The sequence below is a fragment of the Haemaphysalis longicornis genome, unplaced genomic scaffold, assembly GCF_048455015.1.
Source record: "Haemaphysalis longicornis isolate Haplotype H1 unplaced genomic scaffold, Haemaphysalis longicornis Haplotype H1 scaffold_6, whole genome shotgun sequence".
Lineage (NCBI taxonomy): Eukaryota > Metazoa > Arthropoda > Arachnida > Ixodida > Ixodidae > Haemaphysalis > Haemaphysalis longicornis.
Genome location: NW_027526407.1, coordinates 51,763,555 through 51,780,120, shown reverse-complemented (window position 1 = coordinate 51,780,120; position 16,566 = coordinate 51,763,555). Strand labels below are relative to the sequence as shown.

Below are 16,566 nucleotides of genomic sequence, written 5' to 3'. Positions count from 1 at the left end.
TCTTATAGTGCGGAGGGCGCTCAGCTACTGCGTACGCTGGACATATCCTCACTTGCAACTGCGTGGAACAATACAGATAACATTGGAAGCCATAAGAGTGATGCACTAACCGAAACCGAAACTGGTTTGAACAACTCTGCAAAAATAAACCACAACTATACATTCCGACAAATATGCTTGTTTCCAACACGCTAAGGTTTTCCCTAAAGAAACAAATGCCATTGACACACATGCAAGTGGTATACATGAACTTTAAAATCTCGAACGTCTTTCAATCACATCGCAAGGCACGTTTGCGTCATTCTGCGTCACTGCTGCAGTTGTGGCCACCGCAGACAGTGCATGGTATTTTTTCTTCTTTCAGGCTTCATAAATTAAATACTGCTTTAGCAACTGGATAAACGGTGAAAGTATGTTTGTTTGAGCCCACGTATGCAATGCAAACACAAACAGAAGTTTGACAAATTCACTTCGGTGTCCATTTAACTCTTCTCATAACTTGTAACTCTTATAAGACCTTACAGAGTTACTGAATTTCGTATTCCGTAATGTAGGTCTTATTTGCCGAGGACATACGACAGTTTATTCACAGGTATGTTTTCCAAGTTATCATTACCGTTAATCATGCAGTATCTTTAAAAAAATACATCTTAACGTTATCTTCGAACTGGCTATGCGACTACACATGAAGTTGCCTTGATTCTGAATTACAAAAAAATGAAAAGTATGGACCGGTTAAGCTTAAAACAGAGGGGAAAAAAAGGTGTGTAGTCATCAATGACCCATTTCAGACAGTTGAGCGTCTCTCGAACAGTTGATGCAAAATGCATTTTATATTTAATAGGTTCAGCTTTAATAAGCATTTAATGGATTTACTTTAATTTAAGGTATTTAACAGACTTTAATAGATTTATTAGGCATTTAAAGACGTGCGTCATTTTATTTATAACATCGCCTGTTGCGTCAGCCGATCATAGCAAAGCTGCCACTTTGCTGGTGCTATCTCCTAGCTGCCCTTCCCCACTAGCTAGCCTTTCCGCTGCTGCCGGCCTGTGTATAGTTGTAGTAGTAGAAACACTAGTTTATACATTATAGGGGGTGAGAGGTTAGAAGGATTAGAGGAATTCTTGTCGGTGGGTCCCCATGTCCAGGGCTCCAGATTCAGCAGTACGCATGCCTTGCTCTTCAGACCAAGCTTGCCTGGTCCTCTAAGGCTGAGCTGGCCAGAGCTGCCTCCCACGCATGTGTAGTGCCCGCTGGGCAGCGCTGCTTCACGAAAACTATTCGCAGCTTTCGCAAGGTGGTGGTCACGGAGGTGGCGATCCTGCATGTTTTAGGCCCCTAGGGCGCTTAGTTTCTTCGCTGATTCCTGGTGTGGCGCGCGACGGCAGACTTGCCTCAGGCGCCCCTGACGCCACAGGCGGCGTGCCTAAACTTTATACAGGCGGGGTTGTATAGCATAGTTTCAGCATAGCGGGTAGCGTCCGCTAACGCTACGGCGGTGGGTACCGGGACTCGAGTGGGCACTTGCGGATTCGTTCCGGTAGGGTGGATTAGTTCTGATAGCCGGCCGTCGCTGTGCCCGAGCATTAGCTCCGCCCAGGGGCAACCTCCTCGCCCTTATCGCGTGCGCATGCGCAGTCGTGTCCCGGTAACCCGCCGCCGTAGCGGGAGCCTCCGCTGGCCGCTATGCTAAAACTCTCTAGTGCCGCACCAATCCGCTTTTCCTGCGCCATCCTGCTCCAAAGGGCAGAATTGCGCCGAAACCCAAGCGGTGCTGCCAAATGTGAGCCAACGGTAAGATGATGTTTCATGCCAGGCGCATTGCACAGGAAGCAGCGTAATCATTCGTTGAGCTGCCGTTCTCGAAGTGACGCGCAGCGGCGGACTCCCTAAAGGACTAGCGCTCGGTGTCACCCGTCGCAAATTTGCTGGTCTCCGTGAGGCGGTGCGGTTTCACGGGACTGCTATTGGGCCTCGATGTACGCGCGTCTCACCCTAGGACTTGGGATCGATCTTGGCGTGCGCGCAGTGCGACATATCTTCGCCTTGAAACGCAGCTTCACCGCACTACGTGCTGCGCGGTGAAGCATACGTCGTCACCAGCCGTCGTTGCAGTATTTCCAATTAGTGCCAAAAGTACAAGAACAAAACGGTTTTACAGTTCATTCGAAGCCTCAGAACTTTATCTTATCGCTAGCGTGCTTTCCTTTCCGAAGGTTCGATCCCGTCATGCCGTGCCGAACAGGATAGGATGAAGTGCGCAGCCCTGCACAACCCAGACGGGACCTTGTGTTTCGCACACTTTAAAGGGGCACTGACACAAAATTTCGAAGGCGAGATAACTTCGGAGATAGATTGGTGGGAACACATATACATCATCTGCAAAATATCAGCGGCGAATACAGCCTAGAGCATATTTAAAATGAATTTTAAAGTGCGCGAAACGCAACCGAGCGAGCAGCCAGCAGAGGACCACGCGCAATCGACATCCCGAGGATATTGTGTAAATAAACAACATCCAAACACGTCACGAGTTTGTGTTTGCCGCTTCCGCACTGCCGGCGTTTTTCGCCGGCTCGCCCGGCTCGCCACTCCAATCGGAGGGCCGGAGGGCGGAGCTTCTGCTCTCGAGAACGAACGACCCGATCGTTGGCGGCGGAGGTGCCGTGATTTCGTCAGCTCATCGGGCAGCTGGCCGCGACCAAAGTTCTACAGCGATTCCAGGCACTCTGTTTCTATTGCTGTTTATTACCACTGGGTGCGAACACGCGCCGGAGGCACGAAAAGCCCACTGAGGTAGCCGCACGGTCGCTGTGCAGGCGGCGGCCACGGCCGCGAAGTGGCCCAGGCCGGCGCAGGTAGCTCGAGTGATAGCTTGTTACCGCTGCACGAAATTGTCCCCAAGTCCCGACCATGGTGGCTTACATGAGAAAGGAGTTAATGGTGCGATGGCGGGTTGCATTAAAAATTGTCATCTGCACCGCTTACGAGAGCGGCACTCGAATATCCGCCGCAGTGCTAAGCCGAACACATCTGTAGGCGGACCTGTAGGCAGACCGGCCGGATGCTCCCAGCGCGCGTCTTGCCACCCACCGTCTCGAGCGTCGCGCGTCGTTCTTTAGCCGCGGTAGCATTTGCGCTCGCAGCGCCTGCGTCACATCCACGGTCGCCTTTTAATTAAGCGCCTCACGAGATCAGTACGGGGGGGCATTCGCAGAAATTGCCGTCGATGCGGATTCGACAGTGCTACGGCGGCTCTGCTCTGTGATATCCCTCCGACGGTCACGTGGTCAGCTTTGTTCACACAAAATCCACAAAATCCATCGTTTCGCGGCACTCGCTGAAACCGAAACTGCGACTGGCCGCATTGAAAATGCCTCTAATTAAACAACCGTCGCACGCTGAAGCAAATGAGGTTTCTACAGGTTATAAGTAGGTCACTAGCTACTTATCGCAAAAAAAAAAAACAAGATGCAAAATTTTTGTGTCAGTGCCCCTTTAAAATTGATTTTAAATATGTTATAGGCTGTATTCGCCGCTGATATTTTGCAGATGATGTATATGTGTTCACACCAATCTATCTCCGAAGTTATCTCGCCTTCAAAATGTTTTGTTAGTGCCCCTTTAAGCTAGCGGCTATCTGCAAGTAATGAGTTTCCTCGATCTGGGTTGCCTTCCTCCGGTAAGCCTGCTGTTTAGGCTCGAAAAAAAAAAGTTCATAAACACTGGTACAGTTATCTGTATAAAGACGGGGTTGTTGCGTGGCATTTTTTTATGTAGATAGAAGCATGTATTACCTAGTGGTTAAAGCGCTAGGATATTTTTTTTTAACATCGGATCGGTTGTGCAGTCATGTACAATTGAAATGCGAACCGCGGAACGCACGGCCGAAGATACCGGTGCCGTCACCTGGCAGCGGCCGTGGAAAAGACACGGACATGCGCAGTTGAGATGACGGGAGCGAGGCTGCGTGTCCCACTGCGATATGTTGCCCTCTCGTCGCACGCATGCTCAAAGCGCAAAGGCTCATGGGTGCATTGTTTTCTCCCGCGGAGTATATCGCCGCTTCCGGTTCGGGAGCCCTCCAGGCCTCCCGTACGGCGCCGGCTTTCACGCGCGTGTGTGTTTGTTTCCGCCAGGGGGAAAAAAAACGCTAATGCACCGGGAATTTCATAAATACCAACTATTGACTTTATTAGGGGTTTACCTGACTGGTAATTAGCACCCTGTGACGAATAAACAGCCCGCACAGGCGCGCCTGAAAGCCGCCGGCGTACGGGAGGGGAGGAGAGATCTTGAACCGGAAGTGAGGAGAGCAGACGACGTACCCGTGAGCCTTTGCGCTTTGAGGCCATTTCGCCCATCTCTGGTTTTCTCAGTATTGTTTTTCATGGCTGTCATGGTGTCGTAATATTATCATGGTGTCTGCATCATAGCAATACAAGGGCACATTTATTTTTCACTTGTCCGAAGTCTAGTTAGGCGTAGCCTATTCGAAACATCGCTTATCTCTATTTTTTTTCTCTTAGTTATTGCTCTGTCAGCTGCAGCGCTTTTATTCTGGAAACGCATATTTTTTCTAACTTGTTGAAAAAGTGGGCGGCTTAAGTATCGACCGAATGTTGAGTAAAAGCCATTTAAATTTTCGTTCATGTGTGTTTACCAGGAGTCAAAAATTTCAGATAAATTATTTATGAATGTAAAAATCGGCCCCCAAACTGACTCGCACAGCTCCAATATTCGCCTTTGGCACTCCAGAGCTGCTCCAAAAGCCCCCTTCTACTGCTTCAAAGCTGCTCCCAAAGACTCAAGCCCGCTTCCGCCCCTGCGCTATGCTGAAGCTCTCTTTTATCAGCCTACGCCTGTCTCTCCCCCTCGGCTATCTACGCGTCGACACTCGCGCCGTTGTTCCTCGGTTTGCTAACCCCCTGTCAGGCGACCTTCGCCCAACCCGTACCTGAATGACGATACGTCCTGGTCGACGTCATTTCCCACCATGCGGCAGTGACGGAACAGCCCGCCATCTGTTTGGTAAGGTGGGATATCAGTCTTGGGGGCAGGAGATATGATAGCGGAATGCTATCCTCAAAAGTGCGTCCGCGATCTCGACGATGTTTTGCAGTATTTACCGTATTTTCGCGCGCATAACCTGCACCAAAAATGCGAAAATTTTAGTGGCAAGGTAGGGGTTCGGATGATACATGGGTTTTTTCCCTTAATTCAGCTTCACAGCAATGCGCGTTGTGCCGTGAAGATGACCTTCTGTACAACAGTGGAAGCTGCGGCTCGAGTGATATCTCTAGCGAGAGTAGTGAGTGACACTGTGTGAATTAGAACTTTCGCCTTGCAGTCAGTGTATTCTGTCATTGCTAAATGTACGCTTTTTTTCTGCCTACATAGTAGGTGCTGTGTTGCTTGAGCAGTAGCCTTGGTGAAGCCTTTCCTGTATGTATCAAATGGGCGGGCAATGCGCGAGGATTTTTTTTTTTTTTACATTTCTGGCACACTGAAAAGGGGAGGGGTGCGGATTATATGCAGAGGCGGGTTATACGCGCGAAAATACGGTATTTATTTGTCAGTACCCCCCCAAGGGTCCAAGAGCATCACATGGGCAGGGGTATGTGGTTATGCAACACACAATTGTAAGAGGGGGCGAAAATAAAAAAGTACAGCTGAACAAAACCCTACAATTAAGTGTGAATACATAAAAAAAAGCATTACAAAACGGTATGGGCTGCTTAGCGGTGATTGCACACAAGCGCCGCGCACAGGAGCGTGTGCTTTGCAGTTTTTTGTTTGCTTGTTTGTTCGAAACGCCGGCGATCGCATAGTGAGGCTTCAAACAACGCTGTCTCGAAATGCTCCACCACTAACTAGCTCGAGTATGTTTGGTTTCTCTCTCTCTCTGTCTGTCTGTCTGTCTGTGTTGTGTTTCTGTGTGTCTGTGTCTGTCTGTCTGTCTGTCTGTCTGTGTTTGTTTGTTTGTTTGTTTGTTTTAACTATGGGCACTTCTAAAGTCTGCACCTCCTCGAAACACGGGTTTACTATGAATATAGAAAGCATTAGTCTGACTTGCAGTGGACGGCCCACGGCAGGGCTTGTGTCGCTATGCTTGCTGTAAAAGGTGTGAGAAAAAAAATAAGGAAGTCTGGCGCCTGTAAAAGGGGCACCTCCGCAATCATGGTCTTACTGCGGGAAAGGAGCAGGATTTGCCGGGACTTGCCTTTGACGGCGCATGCGATGCGCCATTATACTTACTAGCAGTTGTACCCGTGACGAATAAAACGTTCCCTCCTTCGTCGCAGAGAGAAAAGTGCCTCTTTAAATACAGTATCGCCATTTGTCTCTTGCGCGCCGTATGACAGCCGTTTTCTTGTCGAATCGATTACGCCACGCACTGTAGGTGGACGAAAGTGTAAATTAACGGCGTAGTTTAATCCGCGCATTCCTCCGCTACGGGTAGGGTCATTGCCCTGGGGCACCGTATGATTAATTTCGGATTTTGCTTATTTAAATAAAAATGGCCTCGCTGTTTTCAAAATCTTCAGAACGGGTAGAAGAAGGTGGTTAGTTGGGCGAGTTGGTAGGTATTCGTTTTTGGTTCAGCGGCTTAACTTAAACGGGGACAAACGAAGAGGGCGACGTAAGCGCTTTTTCGTTTGTTCGCGTCTAAATTGCGCTGTTGAACCAAAAAGAGAAACGGGTACCCCACAGGGGGCACACCTTTCCACTACGCATTTCATCTTTTTGCATCGCAAAGGTCACGTAACTTTACTTTCATTAAATATGTATAAAACTGCGCCCGTGAAGCCTAGAAATTCGCTAATTTGTCGGTGTAAACGTCGCTTCCTGATTGAACTCCTGATGGAGTCTCATTAAACGCTTGCAATTCTCGAAGTTATACGGCTCCCGTCGCGCGTATAGACCTCCCCGCTCTATCATACGAACCCGGCAGCGTTCGATGATGGCATGTTGCCTGCAATCTGTGGTGTGCCGCGGGTCGGACTGTCGCGGCAGTCGGACAGACGTTATTGAGTGGCCGTGGTCCCACTCGTGTTGTAACTTCGTCGCGTGCCCTGCGCGGTCTGATCGAGGCAGGGCAGCGAAATGGCACGGCGGTGCATGTGTCCGAACACGCGCTCGGTTGAAATCCGGGCTGTATATCGGCGGCGGTGAGCAGTGCAAACCCCCTCCACCTCCCCCTTTCCTGTATCTCGTCGAGAGATTGGGCTCGTAGACGTCGCGTGTTGTTACTTGCACACGCGAGTTGTAGGGCGATTGAATCTGTCCAGCGGAACAATCACTCACGCGGCGGTAACGAATAACTTGAAAGAGACCATCAATCAAGGTATCGCGTTAGCATCTATCAAGTTGCGGTATTAATTGCTCCGGCGGCGGTCTGCTGGGTGGACTGCTCTTTCGGCCGATCGAACAACTGAGTTTTGCGTTTGGGATGAACACCTGCTGCAGGGACTAGAGGTCGGAGAATCGTGTTGGAGCGTTCACCAGACCGACTCCTTATTTTATCGGTGCGTAGATGTGAACAAAACAAAGTGCAGAAAGAAGGGAACGGGCGGAAATTTTGGCGTACCCGCTTTAGAGCCTGTTCGTCGATGCGAGCTGGAAAAGCAAAGATGTAACTGAATGTTACAGCCTCTTCGTTCATGTCAGATCGGTGGTAGCCCGGAACGGCTGTTTTAAAGCGAAGCTTTCTATGTCTAACGGATGGCGTATGTCGCGTCCAGAACCAACTGCAGTAAAGCCAACTTTCTCTGACGATGAATATGATCGTGGGTTAAGTGAAAGAAAAAAAAATGCTTCCCGTGTTCGGAATCGAACCCGGGTTCCTCGCGCCGTATCGCATGAGCGCAACTTTCGCATAAGCGCAACATGTCTTGAATGGTTTTTTATTGAGTGTGCCGCTATCATCTGCTGTTTCCTCTGTAATGTGTGTATGCTGCCGTAAACACGCTACACGGTGCATTTGCGTTCCTTGTTACCATCATGTCGTGCTTGTGATTCTTTTTATTTATTTCACGTATAACACTTCCCTATAACAATGCATTTTGATTAATAATGTTGTTGAACAGTGTTGATAAATAAAAGTAAAGACGACGTCTATCCGATTGCGCTATTCGGTCACGGTCGAGGCAGCTTGGGTTTGGAGAAAAGTGCATGGACGGGCAAAATTAGCAGGAAAATCACGCTGAATAAAAGGGGGGAGGTGTTTATGTGGCACTTTTTACTTACCATAGATCCAGTACCTCTTCATAGGTGACTGTACACTACCATGGTTTTCTCCGTGGAAGAGATCGTGTACCCCGCAATAAGTAGGCTTACGTTGTAATGGAGTAAGCGGACTCTTCCTGGGAGTAAATTTTCTCTGTGAGAGAGTTCGGTTATTTCACCATAAATTAAGCTCACATTGTAATGGAGTAAGGTTCGTGAAAAGGTTCGTTTACTCCCGAATAAGCAAGCTTACATCGTAATGAAGCACATGTACTCTACCTGGGGCTGAATTTGCTCAGCAGAAAACTTCGTTTACTCCACAATAAAGTTAGCTGTGTTCGAGATTTCGGCGCGCGTCTAAGATCCCCAGGTGGCGCGCCTCATCGCCTGTGTAGCGTCGGCGCGTTAAACCTCAATCAATCAGTAAGCTAGCTCCGCAATGGAGTAAGTGTACTCTTCTACCATGGAGTAAATTTGTTTTGTTAAGAGTTCGTTTACTCCACAATAAGGTAAGCTTGCTCTGATATGAAGTGCACTCTTCCTAGGAGTACATTTGCTCCACAGGGTAGTACATTTGCCTAAAAAGGTGTGGTTATACCGCAAGCTGTGGCTTCGTCGCGAAAGCGGCCAATACACCTCTTTTTGGAATTGTCAGTTTCATCCGGAGTATTCACTGAGAACAGGGTTCATTTTTTTTATCCGCAAAGCCTTGCGAGCATTCTTGCCGTCTTCTCAGAGCACAAATACCGCGCATATACAGCGAGCCTTTAAAAGGAGGGCCCAGCTCATTGACGCTGCAGCGCTGGAAAACGGGTTCTTAATTAGAGAGCCCAGGTTGCACCCCTCGACGTCGTCGTCGTCGTCATAAGCTAATCGGCAGCCCCGTCACAAGAGGTCACTCTCGGCTGACGTCTCGTGTTCCCTAATGAGTCCTTCCCCCCGTTTCGCGTTGTGTGAGGGCGCCGTCGGTGAAAAGTAAACTGCGTCAGCTCGAATGTTGACCTTCAGTGCGCGCTGCCTCGTCCGGTGCTGCTGATATAAGCTGCCTTCCGCTGGGGGAGGACCTCGCGTGTTTTTCGGACGTGCCTCTGCCCCTCGGGAGCCGACGTAACCCGAGCGCGTGTGTCACGTGGCGTGCATGTACGCTTTTGCAGGGAGAAGGAGCAGGACCTGGAGCGCCGCTTCGAGCTGCTCAACGAAGAGCTCCGGGGCGTTCTTCAGCTTCAAGGCGAGTATGGCGTGTTCGTGCGTGCGTGCGTGCCTTTGGCGCTGCAGCGCTAAGCCGCTTAGGGCCCTTTCTCCACCCGGGGTTGGTTGGTCGTCGTTCGTCCCCGTGGAATCAGTGAAAGGGGGGGAGATGTTGCGCTCGCTAATGGAGGCGCGCGCGCGCCCTGCGCTGTGCAGACTGGCAGAAGACTGACGCCCAGCGCAGCCGCGAGGCGCTACTGTTGGAAGAGCTGGTGGCGCTGGTCGACAAGAGGGACGAGCTGGTGCAACACTTGGACTCCCAGGAGAAGGCGTACGTTTGTGTGTGCTTATATCCGCGTGCCGGGAGCGAGGGGGACACTAATGGAACGCTGACGTCACGAGCCGAAGCCAGATGGTGGACCGATTCCGATGGCACCGAGAGACATCGGGCTTCTTCTTCTCTCCTTGGGGCTACGGGCGATCGATCTTTTGTTTCCCGAGAAGGAAACGCGGTAAGGGGGTGGGGAAAGAAGCGTGGTTGCGCGTTTCTGTGTGAGCGCTCGCCGGCGCAGTGTTTTTGGGTGGGCTGTGGTGAGTGCCGCGTTCAGGGTGGAGCCTAGAGACGAGCCTTGTTTGTTGCAACGGCTTTCGTCGGGTGAGAAAGTTGGGTTGGTGGGAGTAGAGGTTTGCGGGTGGGTGGAAAGCAGCGTCGGCGCGTGTGGGGAGCGGACGCTGCAGCTTTGATGGAAATCGCTGGAACGGAATTGACGCCGAAGCTGAACAATGGGTTTGGAGTCGCGCGGTTCGGAAATTCGGCTCCCACAGGAGACGGAACGCTGGCGGTATTGCTGGCCCTTTTAGGTTGTCTACGTTTAGTTCTTGGGTACTTACCAGTTACTGTTATATTCTGCGGTACTTATCAGTTTCTTTTAGACTTTTTGGTACTTATCAGGTCCTCTTAGTTTCTGGGTACTTATAACGTTCTTTTGCATTCTTTGGTACATATCGCGTTTTTTTTTACCGTTTATGGTTCCTCTTTGGTCATTCTAGATTCTTTGGGCACTTTTATATTATTTAGATGTCAGATTGCGGAGTACCAAGGCACAGATGGGCGCGAAACTTTTCCTCTCCTTGTAGGGAGTAAAACAATCGTAGCCCGACGCGGTTTCCATCGGTTCGCCACCATCTGGCTGTCGTGGGTGGTGGCAGGTCACGTGACATGCCTCCCCTTCAGCGTACACAGTGATGACCTCCCTGACAGGAACGCTTTTGTTTTCCCTCTTGGTGCAGCATCGAAGAGGACGAGATGATGGCGCTGGCCACTCGCGGACAGCGGCTTCCGCCAGAGCGCGCCAACTGCAGACTCCAGTAACGACGACGACTTGTGTGGGGGGAAGTGGGGGAGGCCCTGCGGCGCCTCCGTGCAACAATAAACCGTCAGCAGCCAATTAGTGGGGCGTGAAACCGGAGCCCTCCGGCGGCGTGGCGTTAATTGGGAAGGTGGAGGGCTGCTGTTCCTCCCCGCCTCATCTGGTCGCCCGCACGCGCGCGTACTCGTGGTCTCTTTCTTCTCCTCGTCGGCGGGGCCGTCGGGAGCGGCGGCTGCGTCCGTCGGAATGGGGTGCAATTAGCGGCGCTGAGGCGGCGACGGGATCCGCCCTGCGGCCGGCCCCTTCTTCGCAGATGCGGCAGCGCTCTCCGCCATCCATCAGCGACGGGCGCGTGCCGGCGCGGTGTCGGGGCGACGCAACCGCATTCCAGCGGCCATTGTGGCGACGCAGACAGTGATGAAGCGGCCTCTTCTTCCTCGCGGGAAAGTCATCCGTCAGCGGCCTAATCCCCGATCGATGCCGCCGCCGCCGCCGCCGCTAGCCCGGCCGCTCGTCGCTACCTGCTGCTGCTGCTGCTGCTGTTTCGGCACGGACGGCGGCGGCTCCCTTTGGACGTCGCTGCATGCAAATGGCCGACGTCGACGACGCTGTTGCCGGCGCTGTTGCTGCTGCTGCTGCGCCGTCGCGTCGAAGGGAACGGCCACGAGCCCGGGCTTTATCCGAAGGGCGGGGGTTCTGTTACTTGAGTCCTCCTCCTAGCTGCTGGCGTGATTGCCGGAACCGACGCGCGGCCCCCCGCCAAACGCCGAACGGCGTTCCTCAAGGCTAGGCGCTGGTTCCGCTGCTGTTCATTCGGGGTTCCCGTTTCTGTTTCCCTTTCTTTTTTCGCTGTTCGCGTAGCGGCCGAGCAGGTGCCGGGAAGGCGTTTGCCCGCTGCTGCTCTGTGGGACTTTCGCGGTTATTCTTTTACAGCTCGTGGTTTATTGGTACAGTGCGCGTGCTCGCTAATTGTGGCCGCGGCTCCGACGTTCGGAACAGCGCCTGCGGACCCGTGCGCGGGTGCCGCTGGCAGCAGCGGCACTTTTTTCTCCCCCGCAGCCTTCTCTTCAACCCCCCCCCCCCCCCCCTTCGCTTTCCCCGCGCTCTCCTCCCTACCCCTGTCCCGTTTGGTTCGCGGGACGCGGGAGATGTGGCGGCTTCGGAGCTGGCTTCCGCGACCGCTGTTTATTCTGGCAGGGGAGGCCGCTAATGAGCGCTCGGCGCAGCCAAAACAAGGCGGTGCTTGCAATAACAGCGGCCGGCCGTCAATATTTGCGGAAGGGCCGAGCGCTCCGCGCGCATCTGGCCTCGATCGATTCCTACCCCCCCCCCATCTACCTCTCTGCGAAAGCCTGCTGCTCTCCGTTGCCTGGCAACAGCCGCCGGGGAGCCATCTTGGCCTTTTCCCGGGCCTCGGGCTTCTCAGATTGGTGCTGACGCCCTCGGGGCGAGTTGGCACTCCGTTTTGCTGCGGTTGTTTTCCGTCGGCCAGCGCGTGTGTCCTTTTTCGCACACGCGCGCGCAGCATTGACTCTCGCCGGTGGCACCATTGTCACTTTCCCAGAGGGATTACGAGCGTATCGTTATACCCTTCCGTGGCGGCTCGGTCTTCTGGTTAAAATTTTTCGGCACGGGGACGGTGGGCGGTTGCTTCATTGTGGCCTGCCTTCCCCCCTCCCCCGCTAGCTCTTACCTTCGCGGGGCCATGGTCTGTAGGTGGGCTTCGCCACGCTAACGTTTCTTCGGTATCGGCCGGTGACATGGACGAAGTTGCCTAATTTGACGGTTTTTTAAGCGAAGCTTTCTTATTGTCGCGATGGCGTCTTGACAAAACAGTAATGTTTTTCCCCATAGACCCGTTGGTCGACCGAAAAGCTCTAAGATCTGGGGCACACGGCGCGTGCGTGAAACCGGGCTTTCATTGTGCCAAACCGGTTGCTTGAAAATTGCGAAAAAGGAACAATTCTAGACAAGACAATAGATGCATCGATCGTGGAGAAGGACAGCGATGGTATACCCTTATCTCGTAAACCACGTATCGGTATGCATCTAGATCGTTCGTAGATACGTTTACGTAGTGCGCACCCTTATCTCGTAAACCACGTATCGGTATGCATCTAGATCGTTCGTAGATACGTTTACGTAGTGCGCGAAAAATGGGCCCGTGGGTCGTTCTTCGTTTGCGATTTGGGTTTTTGAAGGTTTGATGATCAATTTGGACGCACTTTTAGCGAATGTTTTGATGTCAGAAAGCTTTTGCGCTTCTTTTAACTCTTCAGAAAGGGATGGGGAAGTTTTTTAATGTCTTGGGAATCGGTCCACGAGGTTGCCGTGGTGTTTGTATTTTATAGGGACATTTTAAACTTTCACCTTGGCACAGCTATTTTGCTAGAGCGGACTCTGGCTCCGCGTCCGTTCTGAGTGGTTTTAGAAAACGGACACCGCAGACATATGCCGCACACTTCAGCGTGCATTGATCAGAAAAGACGTATTTGATGCGGGCGCAGTCTAGTCAAAACTCACCTCTTTGGAATGTGTTATAACTGGAACTTTTTTTTTTTTTTGATGCTGTAAGCATTACTTGAGCACTTATCGAATTTGTGGAGCCCCGCGTATTTCCCCCACAGCGCCCCACGTGACGTGTCTTCGCTGGATGCAGAACGTTAATTAAACGGAGTCATAGGCTGCGCCCCGGACCTAAAACGACTGAAAACGTACCAAATTACCATTTATAACAAACACAACACAAAGGATTGGGTTTAACTGCAATAAAAAAATTAGTTTAGAGAAGAGGAAAAAAAAAAATCTAGGGCCGTGTCTACTAACGATAAAACTAGGGAGGGGCGAAACACGTAGTGTATAAGTGTATGCTTGGTTTGCCAACGAAGGTGAAACCGTTGGGGGTAGAGGTATGCAGTTTTGCTGTAAAAGGTTCTTGTCTTTGAAGCACGAAGCTCTCTAGCGCGAGGCGTAAACGAGTGTCCCGGTGTTCTTTTAGTACGCGTTACGTTTTAGCGCGAAGCGTAAGCCATTTTCCCGGTGTTTTAGTATTGTGACTACATGACACGACGATTACGATGACGACAGGAGACGCCAAGAGCTGGAGGCGTAAACGAGTATCCCGGTGTATTAGTACTGTGACTACATGAAACGACGATTTCGACGACGACGGCAGGAGACGCCAACAGCCCCAGCCCCTAAGGGGCTTTGCCCCTAAAAATAATGTAGACCCGCTGAGGCTCGAACCCAGATCGTCAGTGCAAGTACCCAGAACTCTACTTCGAGGCCACAGACCCGAACGGCAGGATCGTTCTATAATAGTACGCGCAGGGGCACCGCACGTCACGTGGGGCGCTGTGCAGCGAAGCGTTTGGAAACGCGCGCCCCTGATGAAGAACTTGTTGAGTTCTTTATCTTCAATTCTGTCCTCGTTATTAGTGAGGGTACGGCACTGTCCCGGTACAGCACGAGGAGCGGATGTTGCCTCCGCTATTGTGAGGGCCCGTTTGCTTGTGCGACTCGACGTATGACAGCAGCTCACGCTCCATCTCGTGCTGCCAGTGTGCATCAAACTGGAGGCGTCATTTCCGGTGTAGTGTTTAATGCGCTCTGTTGAACTGAAGGGTCGAACATAAACTAAATGGATGGATGGATGGTAGAAGCTCAATAAACGTTTTGCCATCCATTTATTTCGTTTATGTTAGGCGTTTCAGTTCGACCTATACTAACATTATTCGCTCCATGGCCCGTTGAGCCGACCTACGTTTGCTCCCCCCCCCCCCCCCCCTGCGTATACGTTATTCGGAATCTAAGCCATCATCAACTGCACGAACGCAATAACTGTTGCAACAAAAATTCCCAAGACACAACAGTCCCATAGAGCGCATTATTGGTAGCAACGCTGGAAATTTACTACACCGGGAATGACGTCGCCAGTTTAAGGGACACTGGCAGAAAAAAAAAATGCGGTTCCCTCTTCCATAGGAAGCGGTAAAACACGAAAGTGAAATGTGCCTTCACAGGAGCTGTTGAATGTTTGTGCATCGATGTGAACTTGCACGTCGCTATTTATATTTCGTCGGTATGGCACCGTTAGACGCATCAACGTTAGACACTGGATTGCACGCGTGGGAGCATTGCGTAAATCCGACTGAAGCCACAGGCGCTCGCAGACCGTCTGTGCGAACGAAACCAAACGGGTTGTGAGCGAATCGTTTGGTGAACACACGGTCCGCTGCAGCGAAAGGGAGCAGCGGACCGTGTCACTAGAGCGACATCCGCAAGTCGGCTTCTCCGCAGCTTACGCTGCGCGTCCCCCGTGTACGTGTAGGCGCTGGCATGGAGGCGCCAACAGTCGGCGCTCGTTAGCGTCCTGATGCGCTACTTGCTTCGCCTCTCCTAGATGGCAGCACCAGCTGAAAGGAACGTTATGAGGCGTGTTTGTCGTCCTATTCACGCGTCTGTTAATAGCGCAGTCGGTAGCGCGTTTCGTACCTCCCGTTTGCGGCCAGAGTTCGTTGCTGGAATCCCGGCGCAGCCGCGTCAATCGAAGTTTTTCTGGCGATGTCGCTTCCGTGACGGATATGACGTCAATTAGATCTTGGTAGAACCCCGGCACAAAACACCTTCGTGTTAAAATATTTAACGGAGATTTGTACTTATTGTTGGGACAGCAGGCACAAGCTAATATTCATTTTAAAGATATTTTTACAGCAAAGCTGTTTAAGCTTTTGGTTCCACCGTAGAGCATTACAAGAAAACAGGCCATCCGAGCGTGCGCTGAGCGCCCGGCGTTGTCCAGGCATACACCACGTGAGAAGCTCGCAAAAAATACCGAGCGCACGCGAACGTGCGCCTCGTGGGGAGCGCTGGGCGTCAGCCAGCTCTACCTTCGAGAACACACTGCCCCGCAGCGTTCGTCTGGCGTGCTGTTCTCGCCAGTTCACGTGCTTTCGCGCATGAATTGGGGGAAGCACAGACGCCGAGTTAGCGAAGCCGGTTGCCGCGGCTTCTAGCGCGTGCTAACGCGGTCCACTTCGGAAGAAATGTGTAAGCTTGCAGTTCACCCGGCTTGCACGGGAAATCGCCCCTATGGAAAGGGGCGGCTGCAAAAACGCAGGAACTTTTGGCGGGAGTAACTGTGACTCTCTTGTTAATCCGCGCGGAAGCAGGGATAACAGGTTTATTCAACGGCTGGGAGCAGTAACGCGCTCCTGTAATCCAGCGTGGGAGGAGGCCGGGGTGTCAACGTTGCCTTTAACTACGTCACTCGACGGTACACACCTGGTGTCTCATCGGTTTATTAAATATGTTGGAGACACAGGCCGGAGGCCATTGCACACCTCTGTAACCCAAGCGAGGGCCTAAACGGTGTTGATCCACTTCGCTGGGGGAGCTGGCATGCCCCTGTAACCCTGCTTCTGGGGAGCGCGAGTGTCGAGTTAGGAGGGTGGTAGAACTGGCCCTCCTGGGTGGCCCCAACCTCCACGAGGTACCCGCTGGGAAACGGCGGAACTTCCGAAAGGGGGTGAAGCTAGGCTAATAGGGGCCACCCACTGGCTGCGCGGCATTGGACGGCAGTCGCAGGGTGGAAAGAAAGGTATCGATCCTGAAGCAGCCCGGGCAACTACCGCGGGTCTGCACACCCCCCTGCCGGGAGAGACGGGCGGTTTGGCTTTTCCGTCTCTCCGTCACACCGTGAGAGGAGACTGGTTGTATCTCTGCGAGTGGGTTGGTGGGCTTGCTTCGGCGCCCCCCCCCCTGCGATCCACGGGTG

General features: G+C 52.1%; 1 protein-coding gene across 5 annotated transcripts in view; it reads left to right on the top strand.

The window, feature by feature from the left end:
* Window positions 1-10,871, top strand: part of Ehbp1 (Eps15 homology domain containing protein-binding protein 1) — a 58,983-nt gene extending 48,112 nt beyond the window's left edge. For 4 of the 5 annotated variants that reach the window (XR_013317020.1, XR_013317018.1, XR_013317021.1 and 1 more), the window contains 2 exons: window positions 9,387-9,751; window positions 10,711-10,871. Coding sequence is in view for 1 of the 5 variants with exons in the window: in XM_077674303.1 (XP_077530429.1) it covers window positions 9,387-9,460; window positions 9,637-9,751; window positions 10,711-10,792 (271 nt within the window). In the remaining 4 variants the exon portion in view is untranslated. The remainder of the gene's footprint in view (window positions 1-9,386; window positions 9,752-10,710) is intronic. The other variant, XM_077674303.1, reaches the window with a different exon arrangement.
* Window positions 10,872-16,566: the final 5,695 nt, after the last annotated feature.